At 40.9% G+C, this 23,606-nt stretch overlaps 1 protein-coding gene across 1 annotated transcript in view; it reads right to left on the minus strand.

Annotated features, from left to right (window-relative positions):
- The window catches only part of tmprss7 (transmembrane serine protease 7), a 69,738-nt gene extending 52,401 nt beyond the window's left edge, over nucleotides 1–17,337 (minus strand). The window contains exons 1-3 of the mRNA XM_072260258.1: nucleotides 17,118–17,337; nucleotides 10,939–11,069; nucleotides 2,869–2,936 (exon numbers count right to left, since the gene is read on the minus strand). Coding sequence (XP_072116359.1) covers nucleotides 2,869–2,936; nucleotides 10,939–11,069; nucleotides 17,118–17,337 — 419 coding nt within the window. The remainder of the gene's footprint in view (nucleotides 1–2,868; nucleotides 2,937–10,938; nucleotides 11,070–17,117) is intronic.
- Nucleotides 17,338–23,606: the final 6,269 nt, after the last annotated feature.

Genomic DNA, 23,606 nt, shown 5'->3' on the forward strand with positions numbered 1-23,606 from the left:
TATGCTAAATCATATTCATCGTCCTACCTCCAACTCATTTTAAAATAACCTCTCACTCAATATCAGTGTAACACTTTGGTTTATAATCATATGTTAATACAGTTATGCTGTTTCAGATTTTATTTTCTGCACGTTTTCTCTAAATGCATTGTGTTCCTTTAATTACATTATACAATTGAGTATTTCATTTTTGCTCTTTCAAATAAAAATTCAGTTGATCGATAAGTTAGGCTTGTTGAGTTAGCCAATAGGATTTATCTTGGGAACAGCCCAGAGTGAGCATGGGAAAAAGGGAGGGGTAGCCATTTTCTAGAGAGAGTGTGGGATCAGAGAAGGAGAAAGAAGGAAAGTGGAAACAGACAATGAACATAGCAGAGGAACATGGTGAAATGCTTACAGAACCCATTTGGCAGGACAGATACTGCTGTCGGGAAAATTCTTATGCAGACAAGATCCTCACAAAGAATATACAGATAACTTTTAGTTAGCTAGTTATCACACGACCTTGGAGAAAGATTGATGCTTTGTTCTTTGATGTCGCGTGGATATTTATTTATGTTTTGCTTGGGCTGTGTTTTCAGACAGAAATGTTCAGTACTGTGAGTAAACGCAGTGAAACAAACTGGGATGATGACACAACAATGAGCTCCAACAACATCTGAACACTATTGACCAATAGATATGTAATGGGCCCTTTTTCTTTATTCTGTTTATTATAGTTTAAAATATTTGTTAATAGAATTTTAATTTACATATTTGTATATGTAACAGTCTTACTTTCCCTTAAAGGAACATTCAACCTTTTATGTGTTGTGTTTAGCCGAATCATATTTGCCCTAGACAAGTTTATTTATTGGAAATAATCCCATGCATTGTAGAGTTGTGTTGCTGTTCGCTTGTATTCACCGTAATTGCTAACTCAGTATGAGCCTACAGTAAAAGGATTACATCAGCAGGACCAAGGAGATGATCATTGACCTCAGAAGAAAGAAGCCAGAGGTCCACAAGTCAGTCCTCATCAGAGGATCAGAGGAGGAGAGGGTCAGCAACTTTAAATTCCTTGGTATCACACATCAAAGTTGCTGGTGAACGCAGCAGGCCAGGCAGCATCTCTAGGAAGAGGTACAGTGGACGTTTCGGGCCGAGACCCTTGGTCAGGACTAACTGAAAGAAGAGCCTTGGTGTTGTTATTTTGGAGGAGCTATCCTGGCACAGAAGTGCAATTATGAAGAAAGCTTGGCAGTGCCTCTACTTCCTTAGCAGTTTGCGTAGATTTCGCATGACAAACCTGTAGATGTGAAGTGGGAAGTATACTGACTGGCTGCATCACAGCCTGATATGGAAACACCAATGCCCTTGAACGGAAAATCCTACCCTGTGGACACACCCCTGTTCATCGTGAGTAAAGCCCTCCCCACCATTCAGCACATCTACACCAAGCGTTGTCACAGGAAAGCAGCATCCCTCATCAGGGAACCTCACCATCAGGAAGGTGGTACAGGAACCTCAGGACTTACACCACCAAAGTCAGAATAATTATTGCCCCTCAACCATCAGTCACATATATCCAAGGGGAAAACTTCAATCAACTTCACTTTCCCATTCATTGAAATGATCCCACAACCCATGGACTCACCTTCAGGGACTCCTCATGTTCTTGATATTTATTGTTTGTTTATTTATTATTATTATTATTACTCTTTTTTTGCTGTTTGTTGCCTTTTGCACAGTGGTTGAATGCTTAAGTTGGTGCAGTCTTTAAGGTCATTATCCTATTATGAATTTATTTAGTATGCCTGCAAAAAAATGAATTTCAGGGTTGTATTTGGTGAAATATATGTACTTTGATAATAAATTTACTTTGAAATCCACAGATGCTTCTTGATATGCTGAAAACTTTCACCATTTTCTATTTTCATTTTAGACTCCCAACATTTGCAATTTTTTGATTTTCAATATGTTAAATAATTTCTTTTATATGGAAACTGCCTACGGTAAAATGTAAATGAATTAGTTTTGAAATATTAATAAAGTATTAATAGCAACAGTGTAAAACTAACTCCAGATAACAGCTAAAGCATAGAATCTATTTTCATTATATAAACTGGCATAAACAAAGTAGATTTAGAATAACTTGTAAAAACATGAGAGGTGCCTGAAAAATGTGATCCAACCTCCTAAATATCTAGCCTGGAACTTTCCCAATGCCCAGCCATTGTTGAACAGATTATTGTAAACTGTCTTTGAACTTCTCAATACCAGGAACAAAAGTTTAGGAAAACACCTTGGTGATGGAAATGTTCTGTCAATGCTAACCCTAATCAGCCTCTGAGAAAACCTAGATCAACAATATTCTTTCAATAAGAAAGCAATTTATACTTTATACTTTATTGTTGCCAAACAATTGATACTAGAGCAAACAATCATCACAGCGATATTTGATTCTGCCTTCACGCTCCCTGGAGTACAAATCCATAATAAATATTAAAAATTTTAATTATAAATCATAAAGAGAAAATAGAAAAGGGAAAGTAAGGTAGTGCAAAAAAGACTGAGAGGCAGGTCCGGCTATTTGGAGGGTACGGCCCAGATCTGGGTCAGGATCCATTCAGCAGTGTTATCACAGTTGGAAAGAAGCTGTTCCCAAATCTGGCCATACAAGTCTTCAAGCTCCTGAGCCTTCTCCCGGAGGGAAGAGGGACAAAATTGTGTTTTCCTGTAACTTTCCATTTTCCATCCCATTTTCCAGAGATACCACTGTACCCATAGGCTTCATTCATTTTTAATTGAGAGACAATGTCTAGGCAACTACATGCAAATTACAGAAATTTAGCCTCTAATCTTTCCTGAGGACACACATTGAAATACCTTAAGTCAGAAATGGTCGATTGCTTGTATAACTTGGAGAAAAGTGATTTTTGATAAACGTTATTAATCTGGAAGAAAAGGAATGTACAATCATTAAGTGTAAAATAGAAACAAAGATTATACTTTTTAATTTAGGTATTTATGATGAAAAATTGCATCAAACATCAAAGCAGTTGTTCTGTGCAATTTGTGACTGAGTGGTCAATCCCTAAATCAAACAAAACACAAAACTTTTATATTAAATGAGTAAAAGGTTAATCTTAGAAACGCAATTGACTTCTGAAAGAATAGATTACACTGACTTTTCAGAAATCCAGATACACTCACGTCACTGTGTACTCCTTGAAATAGTTTGCTATATTTTACCATTAATGTTCTGAGCGCAAACTTGAAAACAGTACTGTTTAGTCATTCCAAACAGTAAAATGGATTAATATGTAAGACAGCTCAGTGCAACTGACACACACTAATCCTTCATACTTTCCCTCGCAAGATAATGTGGGTTCAGATTTTGCATACTAACGGTGCAATTCTCATTGCATTAAATCTGATGGCGATGACAGAGATAGATCAGCTGGTTAAGTGGTGGCACAACAACGCCCTTGGCGCTCAATGCCAATAAGGCCAAGGAATTGATTCTGATCATCAGGAATGGGAATTTAGGAAAACACACACCAGTCTTCATTTAGAGGTCATCAGTAGAAAGGGTGACCATCTTCAGGTTCCTGGGTGTCAACATTTATAACCAACACATTGATGCAATCTTGAAGAAGGCAAAACCAATGGCCCTGCTTCTTTAAGAGTTTGAGAACATTTAATATGTGATCGAGGACTCTTAGAAATTTCAATACATGTGAAATAGAAAGCATTCCTGATGGATTGTATCACAGCCTGGTATGGAGGCTCCAATGCACAGGAATTCAAGAGGCAGCAGAAGATTGTTGACTCAGCCAACTCCTTCATGGCCACAACCTTCCCTGTCATTGAGGACATCTTCAAGTGGCTTGATTTGCTAACATTTAAATTTGATTGAGGTAAAAGGATGATTAAAAAGAAGTTCTTGCTTGCAAAGTAAACTTATTTGTTAAAAAGAGACAAGGTGGTACTTCAAGAGGCAGCATCCAACACTGAGGATGCTCCCCACCTACGACATGCTTTGTTCTCAACTACTACAATCAGGTACAGGAGCCTAAAGACCACATTCAAAGATTTTGGAAGAGCTTCTTCCCCTCTGCCTCAGATTCCTGAATGGTCCATGAACCCATGAAAACCTCCTTATTATTCCTTTCATTTTTGCACTATTTATTTTTTAATTCATAGTCACTCTGCTGCTGCTACAAAACAACAACCTTAGTCAGGGATAATGAACCTGATTCTCATTCTGATTGTGGTAGAAGCTCCAGGATCTCTGCATGTGCCTGGAGAGTGTGCTCTGCTACAGGACACATGAAGAAGAAAGCCCTTAACTCCAAGTGGAGTCATCGGGACGCCATCACGTCGGCGTTTTTTTTTTTTTAGCAGGCTTTCTTATTTTTACGAAGCTGAGTTGCTAGCTCGATACTCAACCCAGCACGGATGGAAAGCGTGCAAGGGAGCTGGCTGGATTCAAACTCGGGAGCCTTCGCTCCGAAGTCTGGCACTGATGCCACTACGCCACCAGCCGGCTAACTGGACACATAGATTTCAGTCATAGACTGGGAACGTGGACTAACTGCCTAGCACTTACCAAAAAATTCAAAAGGCGTGCACCTTAAAATACATACAATGTGGAGGCTAAGTGTCAGTCTTTAAAAAGTCTATTTGCTTCAAACCTGCTGGGTCCACATGTTTGCCAACACCATAGAAGAGCTATAAAGTGACTAAGCATGGAAACAGGTTCATCAGTCCAATCACCTATATTGAACAAGATGCCTATCTAAGCTAGAACCACTTGCTTGTGTTTGGCCCACATCCACCTGAACCTTTCCTATGCATTAAACTGTTCAAGTTTACTTTAAATGTTGTTATTGTACCTACCTCAATCACTTTCTCTGGCACCTCATTCCATGTACCGTAAGACCACAACACATAGGAGTAGAATGAGGCCACTTGGCCCATCAAGTCTGCACCACTATTCAATCATGGCTGATCATTGTTTTTCTCCTCCTCAACCCCATTTCCTAGCCTTCTCCCCATAACCTTTGATGCCATGTCCAATCAAGAACCTGTCACTCTCTGCCTTAAGTACACCCAATGACCTGGCCTCCACAGCTGCACATGGCAACAAATTCCACAAATTCACCACCCTCTGGCTAAAGACATTTCTCCACATCTCTGTTTTGAATGGGCACCCCTCTATCCTGAGGCTGTGCCTTCTTGTCCTAGACTCTCCCATCATGGGAAACACTCTTTCCATCTACTCTGTTTAGGCATTTCAACATTCAAAAGTTTTCAATGAGATCCCCCCCCCCCCCCAGTGCTTCTAAATTCATCCTTCAGTGTGAAGATGTTGCCCCTCAGGACCTTTTTAAATTTTTGCCCTCTCACCTCAAATATATGGCCCCCTAGATTTTGGTTCCCCTTTCTTTGGAAAAAGTCTATGTGCATTCATCCAATCTAAGCCTATTATGATTTAATACCTCTTCATAAGATTATCCCACAGTCTCCTATGTTCTAAAAAGTAAAGTGTTAGCCTACCTATTCTCTCTATATAATTCATGCCCAGTCAACATTCTCATAAAACTTCTTTGCATGCTTTCTTGCTTAATGGCATTTCTCCTTTTACAGGGCAATCAAAATTACACAACACTGCAGGTTCAACCTCACTAGCATCTTGTACAACTGTAACATAACATCCAAAATCCTATACTCAGTGCCCTGAGTACTGAAAGCCAGAGTGCCAAATACTTTCTTCAGTATCCTGTCCACCTATGACACCGCTTTCAGGAATCTATACATGTTTACTCCTAGGTTCCTATGTTCTACAACAGTCCTCAATTCACAATGAAAGTCATTAAGCCAACTATATACCCACTTAGCTAGCTCTCCCTGGATCTCATACAATTAACTCTCCAGACAAGCCTTTCAAGGAAGACTTTGTCAAAAGGGGCTTTTTGGAACTTTGTGTGAGGAAAGACAGGCAGATGATAGGGGAAAAAACTGCAGTCCGAGGGATGAGTTGAAGTGTAACATGGGGGAAAATCAAAAAGGGTGATGAACACAGAACTGAAGGCATTATATTTAAAGATCACAGTATACAGAGTAAGGTAGATGATCTTGTTGTGCAGTTAGGCATCGGCAGGTATGATGTGGACATCGCTGAGTCGTGGCTGAAATAAGATTGAAGTTGGGTGCTTGACATTCAAGGATGGTTGGAGTTGTGGACAATGAAGTAGGTTTTCAAAGCTTGCAGAGAGATTTAGGCCAGTTAGAAGAGTGGGCTGAAAGATGGCAGATGAAGTTTAACGCTGATAAATATGAGATGCTACATTTTGGTAGGACTAATCAAAATAAGACATGCATGGTAAATGGTAGGGCATTGAAGAATGCAGTAGAACAGAGGGATCTAGGAATAATGGTGCATAGTTCCCTGAAGGTGGAATCTCATGTGGATAGGGTGGTGAAGAAAGCTTTTGGTATGCTGACCTTTATAAATCAGAGCATCGAGTATAGGAGTTGGGATGTAATGTTGAAATTGTACAAGGCATTGGTGAGGCCAAATTTGGAGTATTGTGTAGAGTTCTGGTCACTGAATTATAGGAAAGATGTCAACAAATTAGAGAGGGTACAGAGAAGATTTACTAGAATGTTACCTGGATTTCATCACCTGAGTTACAGAGAAAGGTTAAACAAGTTGGGTCTTTATTCTTTGGAGCATAGAAGGTTGAGGGGGGACTTGATAGAGGTATTTAAAATTATGAGGGGGATAGATAGCGTTGACGTGGATAGGCTTTTTCCATTGAGAGTAGGGGAGATTCAAACAAGAGGACATGAGTTGAGAGTTAAAGGGCAAAAGTTTAGGGGTAGCATGAGGGGGAACTTCTTTACTCAGAGTGGTAGCTGCGTGGAACGAGCTTCCAGCAGAAGTGGTTGAGGCAGGTTCGATATTGTCATTTAAAGTAAAATTGGATAGCTATATGGACAGGAAAGGAATGGAGGGTTATGGGCTGAGTGCAGGTCGGTGGGACTAGGTGAGAGTAAGCATTCGGCACGGACTAGAAGGGCTGAGATGGCCTGTTTCCATGCTGTAATTATATATAGTTATATGGTTATATATGATACACATTATTTCAAAAGAACAGGCAGGTAGGCAGAGGGTATGGATTTGGTTCTGTTGATAAAAAATGAAATCAGTTCATTAGAAAGAGGTAACACAGGATCAGAAGTTAAAGAGCCCTTGTGGGGAAAGTTAAGAAACTGCAAGGATAAAAAGACTCTGATGAATGATACATACAGGTCTCTGAACAGTAGTCAGGAGGTGGGATACAAATTACAATGGGAGATAGAAAAGTATTGTAAAAAGGGTAATGTTATAATAGTCATGAGGGATTTCAATATGCCGCTAGATTGGGAAAATCAAGTTGGTAGAATGCCTATGAGACGGCTGCTTAGAGCAGTTTGTGGTTGAGCCCACTAGGGGAAAGGCATTCTGGATTAGGTGTTGTGTAATGAACCAGATATGAATAGGAAGTTTAAGGTAAAATAACCCATAGAAGGTAGTGATCATTACCCTGCAATCTGAGATGGAGATGTATCAGTATTACAGTGGAGTAAAGGGAATTACAGAGGCATAAGAGAAGAGCTGGCCAAAGTAGATTGGAATAGGACACTAGCAGGGATGAGGGGAAGTACAGCAATGGCTGAAGTTTCTGGGGACAATTCAAAGGCACAGGATAGATACATCTCAAAGATGAAGAAGTTTTCTAAAGGGAGGATCATGTAACCATGTAACCTTAGCTGACAAGGGAAGTCAAAGACAGCATAAAAGGGAAAGAGAGGTCATCTAATATCACAAAAAATTAGAGGGAACTTGGAGGATTGGGAAGCTTCTGAAAAGCAACAAAAGGCAACTAAAAAATAAGCCATAAAGAGAGAAAAGAAATATGAAGGGTAGCTAACCAACAACATGAAAGAGGATACCAGAAGTTTTTCAGATAAGTAAAGAGTAAAAGAGAGGCAAGGGTGGAAAATGACACTGGAAGGGTAGTAATGAGGTTCAAAAAGATGACAAATGAATTTAATAAGTATTTTGCATCAGTTTTCACTGGATGACCTTAGCAGTATGGCAGAAATTCGAGAGTGTTAGGGGCAGAAGTGAGTGTAGTTGCTATTACTAAGGAGAAGGTGCTTGGGAAGCTGAATGTTCTGAAGGTAGATAAATCACCTGGAACAGATCGACTATACCCCAGGGTTCTGAAGAGATAGTGAAGGCATTAGATTCTGGAATGGTTCCGGAGGACTGGAAAATTGCAAATGTCATTCCACACTTTAAGAAGGGAAGGAGACAAAAGAAAGAAAACTACAAGCTAGTTACCTTGACCTCAGTGGTTGGGAAGATATTGAAGTCCATTCCTAAGGATAAGGTTTCGGGGTACTTGGAGATACGTGATAAAATAGGTCAATGTCAATATGGTTTCCACAAGGGGAAATCTTGCCTGACAACTCATTTGGAATTCTATGAGGCAATGACAGTCAGGTTAGTTAAGGGAGAGTCAGTTGATATTGGCTGCTGGCGACTAGAGGTGTTCCACAGGGACTGGTGTTGGTACTATTTCTTTTCACATTATGTTTCAGTGGTTTGGATGCTGGAATTGATGGCTTTCTGACTAGGTTTGAAGACAATAGGCAGAGGAGCAAGTAGTGTTAAGGAAGACGGGAGTTTGCAAAAGGACTCAGACAGATTAGGAGAAAGGGCAAAGAATTGGCAGATGGAACATAGCATAGGGAAGTGTTTGATCATGCATTTTTGATAGAAGTATAAAGGTGTAGTCTATTTTCTAAAAGGGGAGAAATTTCAAAAATCAGAGGTGCAAAGATACTTGGGAGTACTTTTGCATGATTTCCTAAAGGTTAACTTGAAGGTTGAGTCAGTGGAAAGGAAGGGGAATATAATGTTAGCCTTCATTTTGACTGGAATGTAAGAACAAGGATGGAATGCTAAGGCTTTATAGGGCATTATTCAGACTACACATGGAGTTCTGTGAATCGTTTTGGGCCTCTTATCTGAGAAAGGAGGTGCCGACATTGGAGAAGCTCCAGAGGAGGTTCAGGAGAATTATTCCGGCAATGCAAAAGTTAATGAATGAGGATCATTTGAAGGCTGTCGACCTGTACTCGCTGGGATTTAGAAGAATGAGGGGGGAATCTCATTAAAACCTACTGAATATTGAATGACCTAGAAAATTGCTGTGGAGAGGTGTCCATTTAGAACAGAGATGGGGAGGTGTTTCTTTAGCCAGAGAATAATGAGTTTGTGGAATTCATTGTGAATTGCCCTGTGGTTGGATAGAGTTAATTGGAGTTTGGGGGTTGTTGGGGCAGTGTGGCTCGAAGAGCCTACTTTGCACTGTATCACTAAATAAGTAACTCTGTTCCTCCAGCAGTTTGATCTGGTTTTAACACACCAGGTGTTGCCTGGGTTGGGATGTACAGTATAAGCTAAAAGAAGAGGTTGGGCAAAACTAGATTGTTATCTCTGGACTGACAGATGCTGAGAAGCAACCTGATAGAAGTATATAAAATTATAAGAATCATAAAGTGGATAGATAGTCTGAGTCATTATCCGGAGAAAATGTCAATTATTAGAGGGTATAAGTTTAATGTGAGAGGGAGAAGGTTTAAAGGAGATGTGCAAGGCAAGTTTATTTGCAATGGGAGTAGTGGGAGCCAGGTATGCACTGCCAGGGAAGGTGGCAGTACAGATATGATAGCAACAGGAATCATTTATACAGACATGTGAAAAGGCAGGGAAGAGAGGGATATGAACCCTGTGTAGGAAGAAGGGATTAGGTTAGATTAGCATCATGGTCAGCACAAACATATTGGGCCAAAGGTTCAGTGCTTAATGTGAGCCAGGATCCATACTGTAAGTAGGCTGTGCAGCCGGAGACAAAGTGCAGAGCAGAGCCAGGGCCAGGGGCCAGGTTCTACACTGTGTCCCAACTGTGCAGTTGGAGCTGGGATTGGGGGCCTGAAACAACAGGGATCAAGAAAATGATAGGTTTGCAGCTGGAGTCAGGGTGGTCAGTGCTTTTATATTTTCCACCTTTGGTTAAGTTCACTGGATTCAGTGTAAAATAAGGTGAAATAAATGTGTGTTTGGATATTAGTGGGTGTTACATGCAATAGTCTAGAAAATATGCTCATATAGCTCTACCAAGGTGCTATGGTGTCATATTATTCGACTTTTATTATATTCAAAGTAATACCATTTATCTTAAGTATTGCATTATTTCAAGATACTTTAATGTTTTTGGTTCAAATTCCAGTTCTTCGCACCTAGAGGTCCAAGGGATGAAATGGAATGTTACAAGGACACCCTCAAACTTTCTGTGAAAATACTTGGCATTGACATGTAAAGCTAACAAGGTGGAGCAATGAAGGAAATGGTCTGGCAACATCTTCTTTATGAGGAATCTTTCCACATTGAATAAGCAATGAAACTGAAAGGAGAAATCAAAGGGGTAAGGAAAACAAGCACAGCTCGTTCTTCCCCCAATCAACATGTGTGATATCCATTTATGGGCTTTATACGCCTAAGATTTGGCTCAATATAATCTGCAGGATTCTAATTCAGAATTAGGACAATGAAGATTGTTTTTCCGTAGTCTCTGTGTTTTGTCAGGAGAGTTAGAAAGTCTACTGAGTACACACTGGACCCACCAATATGCCCCACCAGTATGTAAAACAATACGTATTAACAGCAGAGTTTTAATCTAGCAATTGTATTTTGTATAAATTTGTATTCAAGTAAATAAGTTTGAATCAATAAATATCAAAGAACTTGTCGTTTCCTGAAGCCGTGTCTTTTGTGGAAAATCAATTGTGATGAGTTTGATCACAAGTCAAAATAGTGATATGAAAGTTTCTTACCACTTGCTGAACTTTGTCTGCCATGTGCAGAAATTCAGGGGAATCCTTTCTCCGATATTCAGGTATAAACTCAACATTAGCTATGCGGAATAATCCAGCAAAATATAAAGCACTGTTGTTTTGAGTTCTCACTGCTCAGTAGAAGAAATATTATATTTTAACATATTTTAATGAACACAAAAGAAAAAAAATACTCCTTTGACACAAGCAACAATTACAAATACATTCAATCTTATTTAAGCAAATCATCTACAGCTATTCAATTCCCATTGATGCTTTACAAGTTTGGCTAAATTTCTAGCATATGAACTGGCAGTTACCAGAACTATCTGACATTAATTTAAGTATTTAAATGAGGTCCAGTTGGCCAACAGGAACTCAAGTTCGATTGGAGTGCTCATTGTGCTTCCCAGTCCAATTTCAACTTGTGGTCCAGCCAAATAAAAGTGAGATCAAGAACAGGCAGTTTCATAGAGCGTAAAACAGTACTGCACTGAACATGCCATTAGGCCGATAATATTGTGCTAATCTTGAGGCCAATTTATACTAAATGTCCTTCTCCTGTGCATCATCCCTATCCCTTCATTCCCTTCATATTCATGCATCTAAAACCCTCATGAACTAGATCACTACTACCCCTGGTAACCTACTCCAGGCATCTAGCACTTACTGCTTTAAAAAAAAATTGCCACACACATCACCTTTCAACTTCATCCCTTTAACCTTGTGTAATGCCCTGGTTAGTACTCTACATTGTGGCCGCAGCAGCCTCGGTCCTAATTGGATGACACACATTCCTCATCATCCCTCATCTTCAACAATAATCCAAAGAGGCTGAAAGCAGATCAGGCTGCTCTTACAGAACTACTAAATGAAATACCTACAGCACAACAGTAAAGATGTGAACCAAGGCATTACACGTATAAGCATGTTTTCTGGTGCTTGCTATTTCTACACTGGGGAAAAGTATCTGACTGTCTGCACCATCTATGTCTCCCATGATTTTAAGAATCTCTATCTGGTCTTCCCTCTACCTCTAACACTCTAGGGAGAAAAACACAAACTTGCCCAACCTTTCCTTATAGCTCATACCCCCTAAACCAAGCAGCAAGTTAATAAATGCCTTCTACACCCTCTCTACAGCCTCCACATCATTTCCATAAGGGGGTGACCAGAAATGCACCAAATACTCCGTGCTGTCTGACTGCGGTTTTATTTAGCTGCAGCTTGATTTCCTTACTCTTCTATTTAATATCCCTAGCAGTGAAGGCAAGCATGTCATTTGCTTTGTTTACCACCTTACCAACTTGTGTAGCCTCTTTCAGCAGACTATGGACCTAGACCCCAAGATCCCTCTGTACCTCAGTGCTATAAATAAGTCTACCAATAACTTTACAGTATACCTTCTCCTTTCATTTGACCTTCCAAAGTGCAACACTTCACACTGGCCTGGAATAAATGCTGTCTGCCACTTCTCTGTCCATATCTGTAAGACCATAAAACCATAAGACATAGTGCAAATGGGCCATCGAGTCTTTTCTGTCATTTCATCATGGCTGATCCATTTTCCTCTCAACCTCATTCTCCCGCCTTCTCCTCTTAATCTTTCACACCTTGACTTATCATGAATCTATCAATCCTTGCCTTAAATACATCAAGAATCTATCAATGCCTGCCTTAAATCCAATGACCTGGCCTCCATTGAATTCCACAGGTTCACCCCCCTCTGGCTAAAAAAATTTCTCCTCATCTCCATTCTAAATGGAATGCCCTCTATTCTGAGGTTGTGCCCTCTGGTCCTAGATTCCCCCAAATACAGGAAACATCTTCTCCACATCCACTCTATCTAGGTTTTTCAAATATTTGATAGGTTTCAATAAGATCCTTCTTTATTCTTCTAAATTCCAACAAGTACAAGCCCAGAGTCATCAAATGCTCCTCATAAGATAAGCCTTTCATTCCTGGAATCATTTTCGTGAACCTTCTTTGAACCCTCTCCAATGTCAGCACACCCTTTCTTAGATAAAGGGCTCAAAATTGCTCTCAATACTCCAAGTGAAGTCTCACAGTGCTTTATGAAGTCTCAGCAGTACATCCTTGCTTTTATATTCTAGTCCTCTTAAAATAAATGCTAACATTGCATTTGCCTTCTACACCACAAACTCAACCTGCAAATTAACCTTTAGGAAATCCTGTATGAGAATGCCCCTTTGCACCATGGATTTTTGAATTTTTTTTCCACATTTAGAAAATGGGGAATTTTCCCCCATTTATTTCTTCTATCAAGGTGCATGACCATACACTTGCCGACACTGTATTCCATCTGGCACTTCTTTGTCCATTTTCCTAATCTGCTCAAGTCCTTCTGCAGACTCTTTGCTTCCACATCACTACCTGCCTATCCCTCTATCTTCATATTGTCCACTAACTTGGGATCCAGGGAAGTTTGGCCAGGTGGATTCAGAATTGGCTTGCCTGCAGAAGGCAGAGGGTCATGGTGGAGGGAGTACATTCAGATTGGAGGATTGTGACTAGTGGTGTCCCACAAGGATTTGTTCTGGGACCTCTACTATTTGTGAATTTTATTAACGACCTGTACGTGGGGGTAGAAGGGTGGGTTGGCAAGTTTGCAGACGACACAAAGGTTGGTGGTGTTGTAGATGGTGTAGAGGATTGTCAAAGATTGCAGAGAGACATTGATAGGATGCAGAAGTGGGCTGAGAAGTGGCAGATGAAGTTTCACCCAGAGGAGTGTGAGGTGGTACACTTTGGAAGGACAAACTCCAAGGCAGAGTACAAAGTAAATGGCAGGATACTTGGTAGTGTGGAGGAGCAGAGGGATCTCAGGGTACATGTCTACAGATCCCTGAAAGTTGCCTCACAGGTGGATAGGGTAGTTAAGAAAGCTTATGGGGTGTTAGCTTTCATAAGTCGAGGGATAGAGTTTAAGAGTCACGATGTAATGATGCAGCTCTATAAAACTCTGGTTAGGCCACACTTGGAGTACTGTGTCCAGTTCTGGTCACCTCACTATAGGAAGGATGTGGAAGCATTGGAAAGGGTCCAGAGGAGATTTACCAGGATGCTGCCTGGTTTAGAGAGTATGCATTATGATCAGAGATTAAGGGAGCTAGGGCTTTACTCTTTGGAGAGAAGGAGGATGAGAGGAGACATGATAGAGGTGTACAAGATAATAAGAGGAATAGATAGAGTGGATAGCCAGCGCCTCTTCCCCAGGGCACCACTGCTCAATACAAGAGGACATGGCTTTAAGATAAGGGGTGGGAAGTTCAAGGGGGATATTAGAGGAAGGTTTTTTACTCAGAGAGTGGTTGGTGCGTGGAATGCACTGCCTGAGTCAGTGGTGGAGGCAGATACACTAGTGAAGCTTAAGAGACTACTAGACAGGTATATGGAGGAATCTAAGGTGGGGGCTTATATAGGAGGCAGGGTTTGAGGGTCAGCACAACATTGTGGGCCGAAGGGCCTGTACTGCCCTGTGCTATGTTCTATGTTAACTTGGCCACAAAGCCATCAATTCCGTCATTCAAATCATTAACATACAATGTAAAAAGAAGTGGTCCCAACACTGACCCCTGCAAAACACCACTAGTCATCAGCAACCAATCATAAAATCCTCCTTTCATTCCCATTCTTTACCCCCTGCCAATCAGTCAATGCTCTATCCATGCTCTATCCTTCCTAAAATACCCTGGGCGCTTACCTTGCTCAGCAGCCTCATGTCAAAGGCCTTCTGAAAATCCAAATACATAACATTCACTGATACTTCTTTGTCTATCCTGCTTGTTATTTCCTCAAAAACTTAACTCATAACATATCTATATCCCACTATTCTCCTTGATAGTCCTTCATACTGTCAGCAACTCAAGTGTGTCATCCTCAAACTTGCTAATCCACACATTTACATTTTCATCCAAATCTTTGAGATATATCACAAACAGAGGTCCTATCAGTGATCCTTGTGGAACATCAATGATCACAGACATCCAGCCAGAATAACAACCTTCTGCCCCTGTTCTCTACCTTCTATTGGCAACCCAGTACCAAATCCAGCCTTGCAATTCACCTGTGTGCCTTTATCTTCTGATAAATACCTCATCTTCCTTATCTTCTGGATCAACTTACCTTATCAAATGCCTTAAAATCCATGGAGATAACATCTACTGCTTTATCCTCATTAAAATCCTTTGTCAGCTCCTTAGAAAACTTGATCAAGCTTGTAAGCCATCACCTTACTAAACCATGCTGAATGTCCTCAAGGTGGCCCTGCCTTTCCAAATGCAAAGAAATTCTATCCCTTTGTATCCTCCACTAGCTTCCCTACCACTGAGGTGGAGTCTAAATATTGTAGATCGCTGGCTTATAATTATCCGTATGCTCTATCTTGAATGAAAGTTCAACTTCTGCTACTTTCCAATCCTTTAGGACTTCTTCTCCCTTCCCCTGGGACACTGTATAAGTAACACTTGCTCTTGCCATGGCAGGCGCCCTCTCCCTTGAACAAACTTCTTCAATGTAACTGTCTTCAAAATCAAGGGTTCAGAAACAAATGTTTAGGTAAAAGTCATTAAGCCACACAAACCTATTCAGCAGTTTAAATACATCTTGACTGATTCGTGAGGCAGTTGCACATTAAATGTCCCAGTTCAATCAAAGATCTTCCTCAATTAATTTCACAGTCCCAGCAGAGGAAATGATATCTGTGCATCAACCTTATCAACTTGTTTAATCACCTTATGTACTTGAATTATTGTGTTTATGCTCAAGAGAATGTAAACCCTCTATGCAACCTCCTTATAATGTCTATTAGCCTGGTGTAAGTCACAAGAAGATATGCAAGGTCTACCATCACTTCAAATTTTGGCACGCAGATCTGAATGCAGTACTCCAACATAACCATAACTTCATAGTCAATACTATCCAAGTTCAGTAGGAGAGATTCCTTAAGGTTGTTATAGCTGGGGTTGGTAATGAGGATAAGCTCCCACTATCTATTAAATGCTCCCAATAGTGTGCACCTCAGATAGCCTCTGACAACCAAGTCCAGCTCCTGGCTTTCACGTGTGGCTTTGCTACTGAGGCCAGTGGAACCTACTGACAGGAGAAGGGGTTACTGCCACCTTAAAACCAGTCGCTTCAGGCAGATGAGCCCCGTCAGCCGCCGTTAGCAGCTCATCTAGAAGGAATACTCAGATCTGAAACCTCCGCTGCCTTGCAGCTATGTCCACTATGGGGAAGGACTTGGGAGTAAACCCCGAGGGGAAAATTCAGAGCTGGAGTCCTACGTTGAGTTAAATGCTGACTGGCAATTCCTGCAACGTTGTTGGTAACAAACTGTATCAGTCTCTGCCATTCCTTTGGATTCATCAGACGCATGGAGATGGAGAGCTTGCTACATGGGCAACAGCTTGATCTACATATCGTACTGCCCAGGCTTGCATATCTAGACAGCTAGAATACAATATCCATGGTCGACCCTAACCAATAGAGACCTCACTCACTCACTCCCTAAGAGAATTAGATGAAGGAGGAAAAGACCTATAAAGTATGGGGAAAGAATAGAGATCTGGGACAAATTCAATGGACCTTTGAAAGAGTTGGCGTAGACTTAATGACCTTCCTCTAATAATCCTCGCCCATATTTTTATGATTCTGTATTAATTTTATTGTAGAATAAAACAGCAAATTAATTGATTTGTCTTGATCTGCACTAAGAAATATTAAGGAAGTGGCAATAGGGAAGGTACAGAATTTCAGTTTGGTTCACCAGAGGGTCTAACTCTTTGTACCTTCAAGAAGTTTATCTTGTAACCAAATTCCATTTCTGTAACAGTAAGTCAATAATATAAAGGAGAACTAATATTGCTGAACCAGAGATGATAAATACAGAAGGTCACAAACTTATAACTCATGATATTGAAGCTAACGTCCAGTTCTCAATTGAGCAGCTAAGCTTGCAAACAAAATTAATGCTTTCAATTGATTGTATGCTTTAATCCACTATAGGTGTTAACTCAATCAAGGATATTTTGATTACCTTTGATTTAATTGGACATATTTGCTGCCAATATAGAACTGGACCTGAGAGGCCTGCTCAATCCCTATCATTTAGCGATTTCGTCTATTTTCCTTTGGATACAGATAAGTGAAATACTCACAAACAAAGACCCACAATAAAGTCCAAGTTATTATTACAATAACAAGAACCATCAGAGTAAGGAAGATTATTTTTTTGTTTATAAAGGCACACTTGGTCATTTCACCAAACCGACATTTCTGTGATAACTTGGACCTCTTATTTGCTTTTCGTGGACTTTTCTTCAGAGGTACTCTTCCATCTACATTGGTCACGTAGACTGATATTTCAGACACCTGCATGTAAAACAGAAGAAAATCTGCACTATAGTCACTAGCTTCGCTAATTTAGGACTTCTAACATAGAAAAGTCACAATATATTTTACAAATGGATGATAAATCAAAGAACAATTATTTAGAATCACAAACAAGAGAAAATCTGCAGATACTGTAAATCCAAGTATCACACACAAAATGCTGGAGGAACTCAGCAGGCCAGGCAGCAGCTATGGAAAAGAGTAAACAGTCGACACTTTGGGTCAAGACCCTTCATCAGGACTGGAAAAAAAAGATGAGAAGTCAGAGTAAGAAGGTGGGGGCAGGGGAGGAAGAAGAACAAGGTGGTAGGTGATAGGAGAAACCGGAAAGTTGATTGGTGAAAGAGGGAAAGGACTGGAGAAGGGGCACTACCTCCTTCTAGTGCTCCTCCTCCTTCCCTTTCTTCCATGGTCTTTTACCCTCTCCTATCAGCTTCCCCCTCCTCCAGCCATTTAGCTCTTTCACCCATCAACTTCCCAGCTCTTTCCTTCACCCCTCCCCCTCTCCTGCTTTCACCTATCACCTACCACCTTGCACTTCTTCCCCTTCCCCTTCCCCCACCTTTCTACGTTGGCCTCATTTTTTTTTCCCAGTCCTGATGAAGGGTCTTGGCACAAAACGTCAAACGTTTACTCTTTTCTATAGATGCTGCCTGGCCTGCTGAGTTCCTCCCGCATTTTGTGTATGTTGCAAACAATTATTTAGAGAGGTTACCACAAGTACTCAATAGGACAACTTTTACGGAAGACTTTATGTAAAAGGAGAAAGGTACGGCATTGTTCCCTGCAAGCCTTTGAAGATGAGGTGGAAGCCAGAGCAAAAAAATTTAGGAGAGCTATTTGTGGCTCATGGGTTTGAATGTACTGAAGGTCTGAGAGGACAACAGCGATAGGTAAGCAAGGCAGTGAACAGTAGGATCTCAATACTGTACAGAGGTTTTGTTTAGATAACACTTGGTCAATCTACAGTTAGTTAATAAACTTCTATTTGCAATGCATCCAGAAATTTAAAATAAATCATGCCAGTGAAGGCCAGGAGAAGCCATCAGCTCCCCGTTAATATTTTACAGTCGTCTGAACGACATAAGCAGCTATAGATTTATGTCGACCAGAAAGGTAACTTGTCCAAATTTCTCAGTATGTCACTGTCTATCAGGCTGGAATAAATGGACACATTTCTTGTGTGGGCTTGAACTGCAATTTAAATCACCCAGCCAGGGCTGACATAATTTGCAATTTCTTCAATCATTTATTGTACAGGAGTTAAATGAGTAAATTTGTTTTGTGAGTGAACTGAGTGTGTCAGGGGAACACCAGAAACCTATAGGATAGGATTTAGGTACAGTTGCTGTGACAGCTATTGTTGATCTACGTATACCGTTAACTGGAAATTGCAATGGGAGTCAAAAATGTTCTTGAAAGTTGCAGTATTAATCAGTCATGGTGTAAGCTTACATTCAAGTAAAGATGCAGAATATTATGGGCATTCTTAACATTAAGCAGATTGTTCCATTTCTATCTATTAATTGAACTAGCAGCAAAGTTCAAAATTCAAAGAACATTTATTATCAAGGTATGCATACAGTATACAATCTTGAGATTTGTCTCCTTACAGGCAAGTACAAAACTAAGAAGGCCAACAGAACCTATTTTAAAAAAGACCGTCAAACACTCAATGTGCTGAAACCCAAATCGTGCAAACAATAAAAATAAACAAATAATAAACTGAAGTCCATGAAAGTGTGTTTGCAGCCACGAAGCCGGTCAGAGCCGATCCAGGAATCCGTTAGTTGTAGGCCACAACCTCAGTTCAGCGCAGAAACGAATAAGTCTTGTGGAGCAGCGAGCTGATCACCCAGCCCATCCCTCACCCCTGGCCCCGACACCCTGACCTTTTCAATTATATTGGCCAAACAGCAGGTCATTTTTCACTTGCGGACCCGGGCCCTGCTGCCTTGATACACTCTCCGGCCTGGGAACCACCATCTCGATTCACCCGACCTTTCCAATTCGGTCCAGTGCTTGTACTGATCAAACCTCAGCTTGTACCTCGCTCTCGGGCCCAGGCCCTGACATCTCGACTCTGCCTCACCTTGGTTCTGCTGCTTGGAATTGCCTACAGGTCTGCTCCAGCAGCCAAACATCGACTCGATCCCTGCTCTCGGTCCCAGGTCCTGCTGCCTTGATTTGGCCCAAACATGCCACGTCCGGCATCGTCGAGACTTCAGTTCATACCACAAAAACATCAGGCAGCATAGGAGGTTCAAAATCTCGACTCGGAAAGGGAATTTACAGACTATTGATTGCAGTGACATTTTTCAGAAAAAGTGTGATTAGTATCATAGCTAATAGTTGCTTTTTCTACCACACATCATTGCTTTGCTTCGTCAGCACCAACTTAAACCAGCAACCTGCAAAAGGAAAGCATTGTCACTTCCTCAGTCAGAACCATTGAAATCAACTGTAAATAGAAAAGACCTCAGTCTCACGGAAGCTGTGATATGTTCTTGGAACACAATTAGTTAACATTTTCATTCCGGATTTTATGTAAATATCTGTACCTTCGACTAGTCTGGCTGATCACATTATTTTCTTTTTACCAACATGTTTTACTTTTTGCAGTAATGTAGATATTTAAGTTGTAATATAAGCAATTTATCCAAGAAAGAATATAAATCTTTATATAAGCTCATCTTCAAATGCTTACTACACCGAGAACAGCTGACAGTCTCGTATTTCATCGTAAATACATAAATAATTCATACTGTGTCGTTCCGTCATTTAAAGGAAATAGAACAGGATAGCACATTATCTGGGTAACTGTATGGTATAAGATGTCCGTTTTTCCTGATGACATTATTTATTAAGGAAATACAAAACCCACATTGAAATGGACCAGGATTACAATTTAAGACATCTCTGAATAGTTCAATGAAAGTGGAGTTGCAGAATTAATATTTTCCAGTTATCCGGAATATACTTGTATCTATTAATGTGATTGTTTTAAAATCTACAAAACATCATACTAAATGTTTACCCTCCAACCTGATGGAATGAATATTGATTTCTCCGTCAGCTGAATAAATTTTCCCCTCCCCCTCTGTTCTCCTGCCCTTACACTTCTTCTCACCTGCCTATTACTTCCCCTGGGTCCGCTCCTCCTTCCTCTTCTTCTATTGTCCACTCTCCTCTCCAAACAGATCCTTTCTTCTCCAGCCCTTGACCTTTCACACCCACCTGGCTTCGCCTTTCACCTTCCAGCCAATGCCTTTCCCCTTCCCCCACCTTTCTATTCAGGCATCCCCTCCCCCTTCCTTCTTAGTCCTGATGATGAGCCTTGGCCTAAAACGTCGACTGTTTACTCTTTCCCATAGATGCTGCCTGACCTGCTGAGTTCCTCCAGCATTTTGTGTGTGTTGCTCTGGATTTCCAGCATCTGCAGACTTCCTTGTGTTGTGAGTCACTAAATTTTATTTGATGTAGACATTGACTTGCTTGATTGCATCAGCCCTCTGTCAAATGGATGAAAATTAAAAGTAGATTTCACACCATTGTTTTATAGTATAAACACTTCAGTAAAGTGTAAGAGAATCATATATGAAAATAAAATAGATGCAAATGCTGGAAATCTAAAATAAGCACAGTGAAGCACCTTCCACAACTCCAAAAGGCTGAAGCAGGGTAAATATTGAAAGGCTTTTATTCGCAGTAAGGTAAGATTTCCATGCTAAGTGTCTGCCCCCGGACTGAGGGAGAGGGGCAAGGCGAAATCACCTTTATACAGGAACTGTGAGAGGAGCCACGGGGGCAGTCAGTAGAGGGGCGTGTCCAGACGGTTAACCCAGTTACAACATATATATGGTTTACCACACACAGAAAATGCTGAAAATACTGAGCAGGCCTTGTCACATCTGTGAGAAGAAAAATAGAGTTAACACTTTAGAACAAAGCCCTTCATCAAAACTAGGAAGGAAGAAACTCGTTAAGCTGCAGGGAGGGCAGAGCAGGGGAGATGTCTTTGATAGGGTAAAACTACAGTAACCATAGGGACAGGCTGTAAACAATGTCATTTGCTCAGTAAGTGACTGGGAGCAGCTACAGAGCAAGAACATGGATGAAAAAATGTAGGGGTTGTGAAATCATAGAATAGGATGGCTGAGCATGTCTTACACTCCCAGAGTATGCATTCAACTGCCACATCTTTACTTCTTCCTTTTCAGCACTTCACAGGAACTCCATGTTCCACTCTTCTGCAAGGCAGCGGATTACATTTTATTTCCTGATGGTATTATTTACTAAGGAAATACAATGTCCCACATTTTACTGAAGCAGGACTACCATTTACAAACCAATTCCCTTCTTGTAGTAGTTTTCCATGCAGCCTCAGACAAGGTCACACTCTTCCCTTCCAACCTTCCAGAGATCTAAACACTTCTAATTTAGTGGATTGCATTTGGTGTTCACAACGTGGTCCCTACTACTTTGAAGAGACCAAATGCATTTTGCGTGACTTGCTTGTGGAACTCCCATACTCGTCACCAGGGCAACCTTGGGCTTCTTCTTACCTGCAACTTTAATTGACCATCTCACTCTGTCTTATCGGTCTATGGCATTCTAAACTGTTACAATGAGACCCAATGCAAGTTTGTGGAATAGCAGCATATCTTCCTTATATGACTGCTGTAGCTTTCTAGACTTAATATTGAATTGTCCTGCTTAAGGTAACTTGATTTCTTGGTCTGTATCAGTTGTCCATCTGTGATATTGCCTCAGCTTCTTTGTTTTTTTCCTCTTTTTATTTCTTTCCCTGTATGTGAAGGTTGTGCACATCCTGACCTCTGGGCGTATCTTTTTGCTCTGTATTCCACAATTCCTATATCTTTTCCCCGTGTTCCTTACTGCTCACATTCAGTCGTTGACCAGATGACCTTGCTTACAGCTTATCCCCAAAGTCACACTGGCTTTATCAGAGACACATCCCTTCTCTTTTCTCTCCTTCCCAGTTCTGACGAACGGTTTTCAGCCTGAGACATAAACTTTGCTTCTCCACCCAGATGCGACTTAACTTGCCGAGTATTTCCAGCATTCTCTGAAACGTGTGCACCTTTCAGGACATGGTATTAATTATTGAAGTCAACTTATTTTAAGACCATAAAACATGGGGGCAGATTTAGTCTATTTTTCCCATGAGTCTACTCTGCCATTCCATCATGGCTGACCTATTTTCTTTCTCAACCCCATCCTCGTACTATCTCTCCATAACCTTTGATGTCCTAAATAATCAGGAACCTATCAACCTCCGCATTAATTTATGTTAATTCAAACAGTGTCCCTCTGGGCCAAGGTGCAACACACATTTGCAGTAGCATATGACACATAGTACATATGGTTACGATTCAAGAAAACACAGTCACAAAGAAAAAAAATATGTAGCCCACATCCCTGAATGGTCTAATTGTGGTCCTGGCCCAGTTTGTTCTTCCACCAAGTGAACACAAAAGGTGAGCACCAACGCAAGGGACCAGGCCCCAATTCAGTACGGATTCCAGCACTCCCCACAAAGGTCTCCCTGCTCTCTCCCACACCTCCTCAGCATCCCCTGTCCTGGGCGGCTGCAAGAGGGTGACCCACAGCTTTGGTTTTGTCCTCACCACAATTAAGGCAATGCAGCTCATCAGCCATCAATCTTGCCAATGAACCAGTGAGCCAGACTTGCACTATTCTGCATTACCAATGTCCAACAGGGTCTTGAGATCACGATAAAAAAAAGTCCAAAGCAATCACTCGCTCCATTTGTTGGATTGCGCACCGGCTCTACACAACAGTGTGCAACAAGCCCAGGCATCAACACAACAATGGTACATAGTAAGTCCAGCTCCATCACTATCCAGCAACTCGCTGATGGGATAGTCCTGCTGTACTTGATGTTCTTAGTATCCAGCAGTGACTTGTGATCGTAAAGAAGATGTACAAGGCAAACAGATACACCTCTGATTGGACCTGAGGTGACCGCTGTGTCTGAGCATGCCACCATTTTACCAGAAGGTTTGAGTATACCCAATGGGAAGAATGCCAGATAATTCATGAATATGATAAATACGTAGCAGGAAGTGAGTTCAACATGTGGATACAATTACTGTGTTCGCATGGTATTTAGAAAGACACTTCAATAGGCAAGGCATAGAACAATACAGTCCTAAAGTGGACAGGTGGGATTAATTGTAGATTAGTGTGGCATGGATGTGGTGACAGAA

The sequence above is a fragment of the Mobula birostris genome, chromosome 6 (assembly GCF_030028105.1).
Source record: "Mobula birostris isolate sMobBir1 chromosome 6, sMobBir1.hap1, whole genome shotgun sequence".
Lineage (NCBI taxonomy): Eukaryota > Metazoa > Chordata > Chondrichthyes > Myliobatiformes > Myliobatidae > Mobula > Mobula birostris.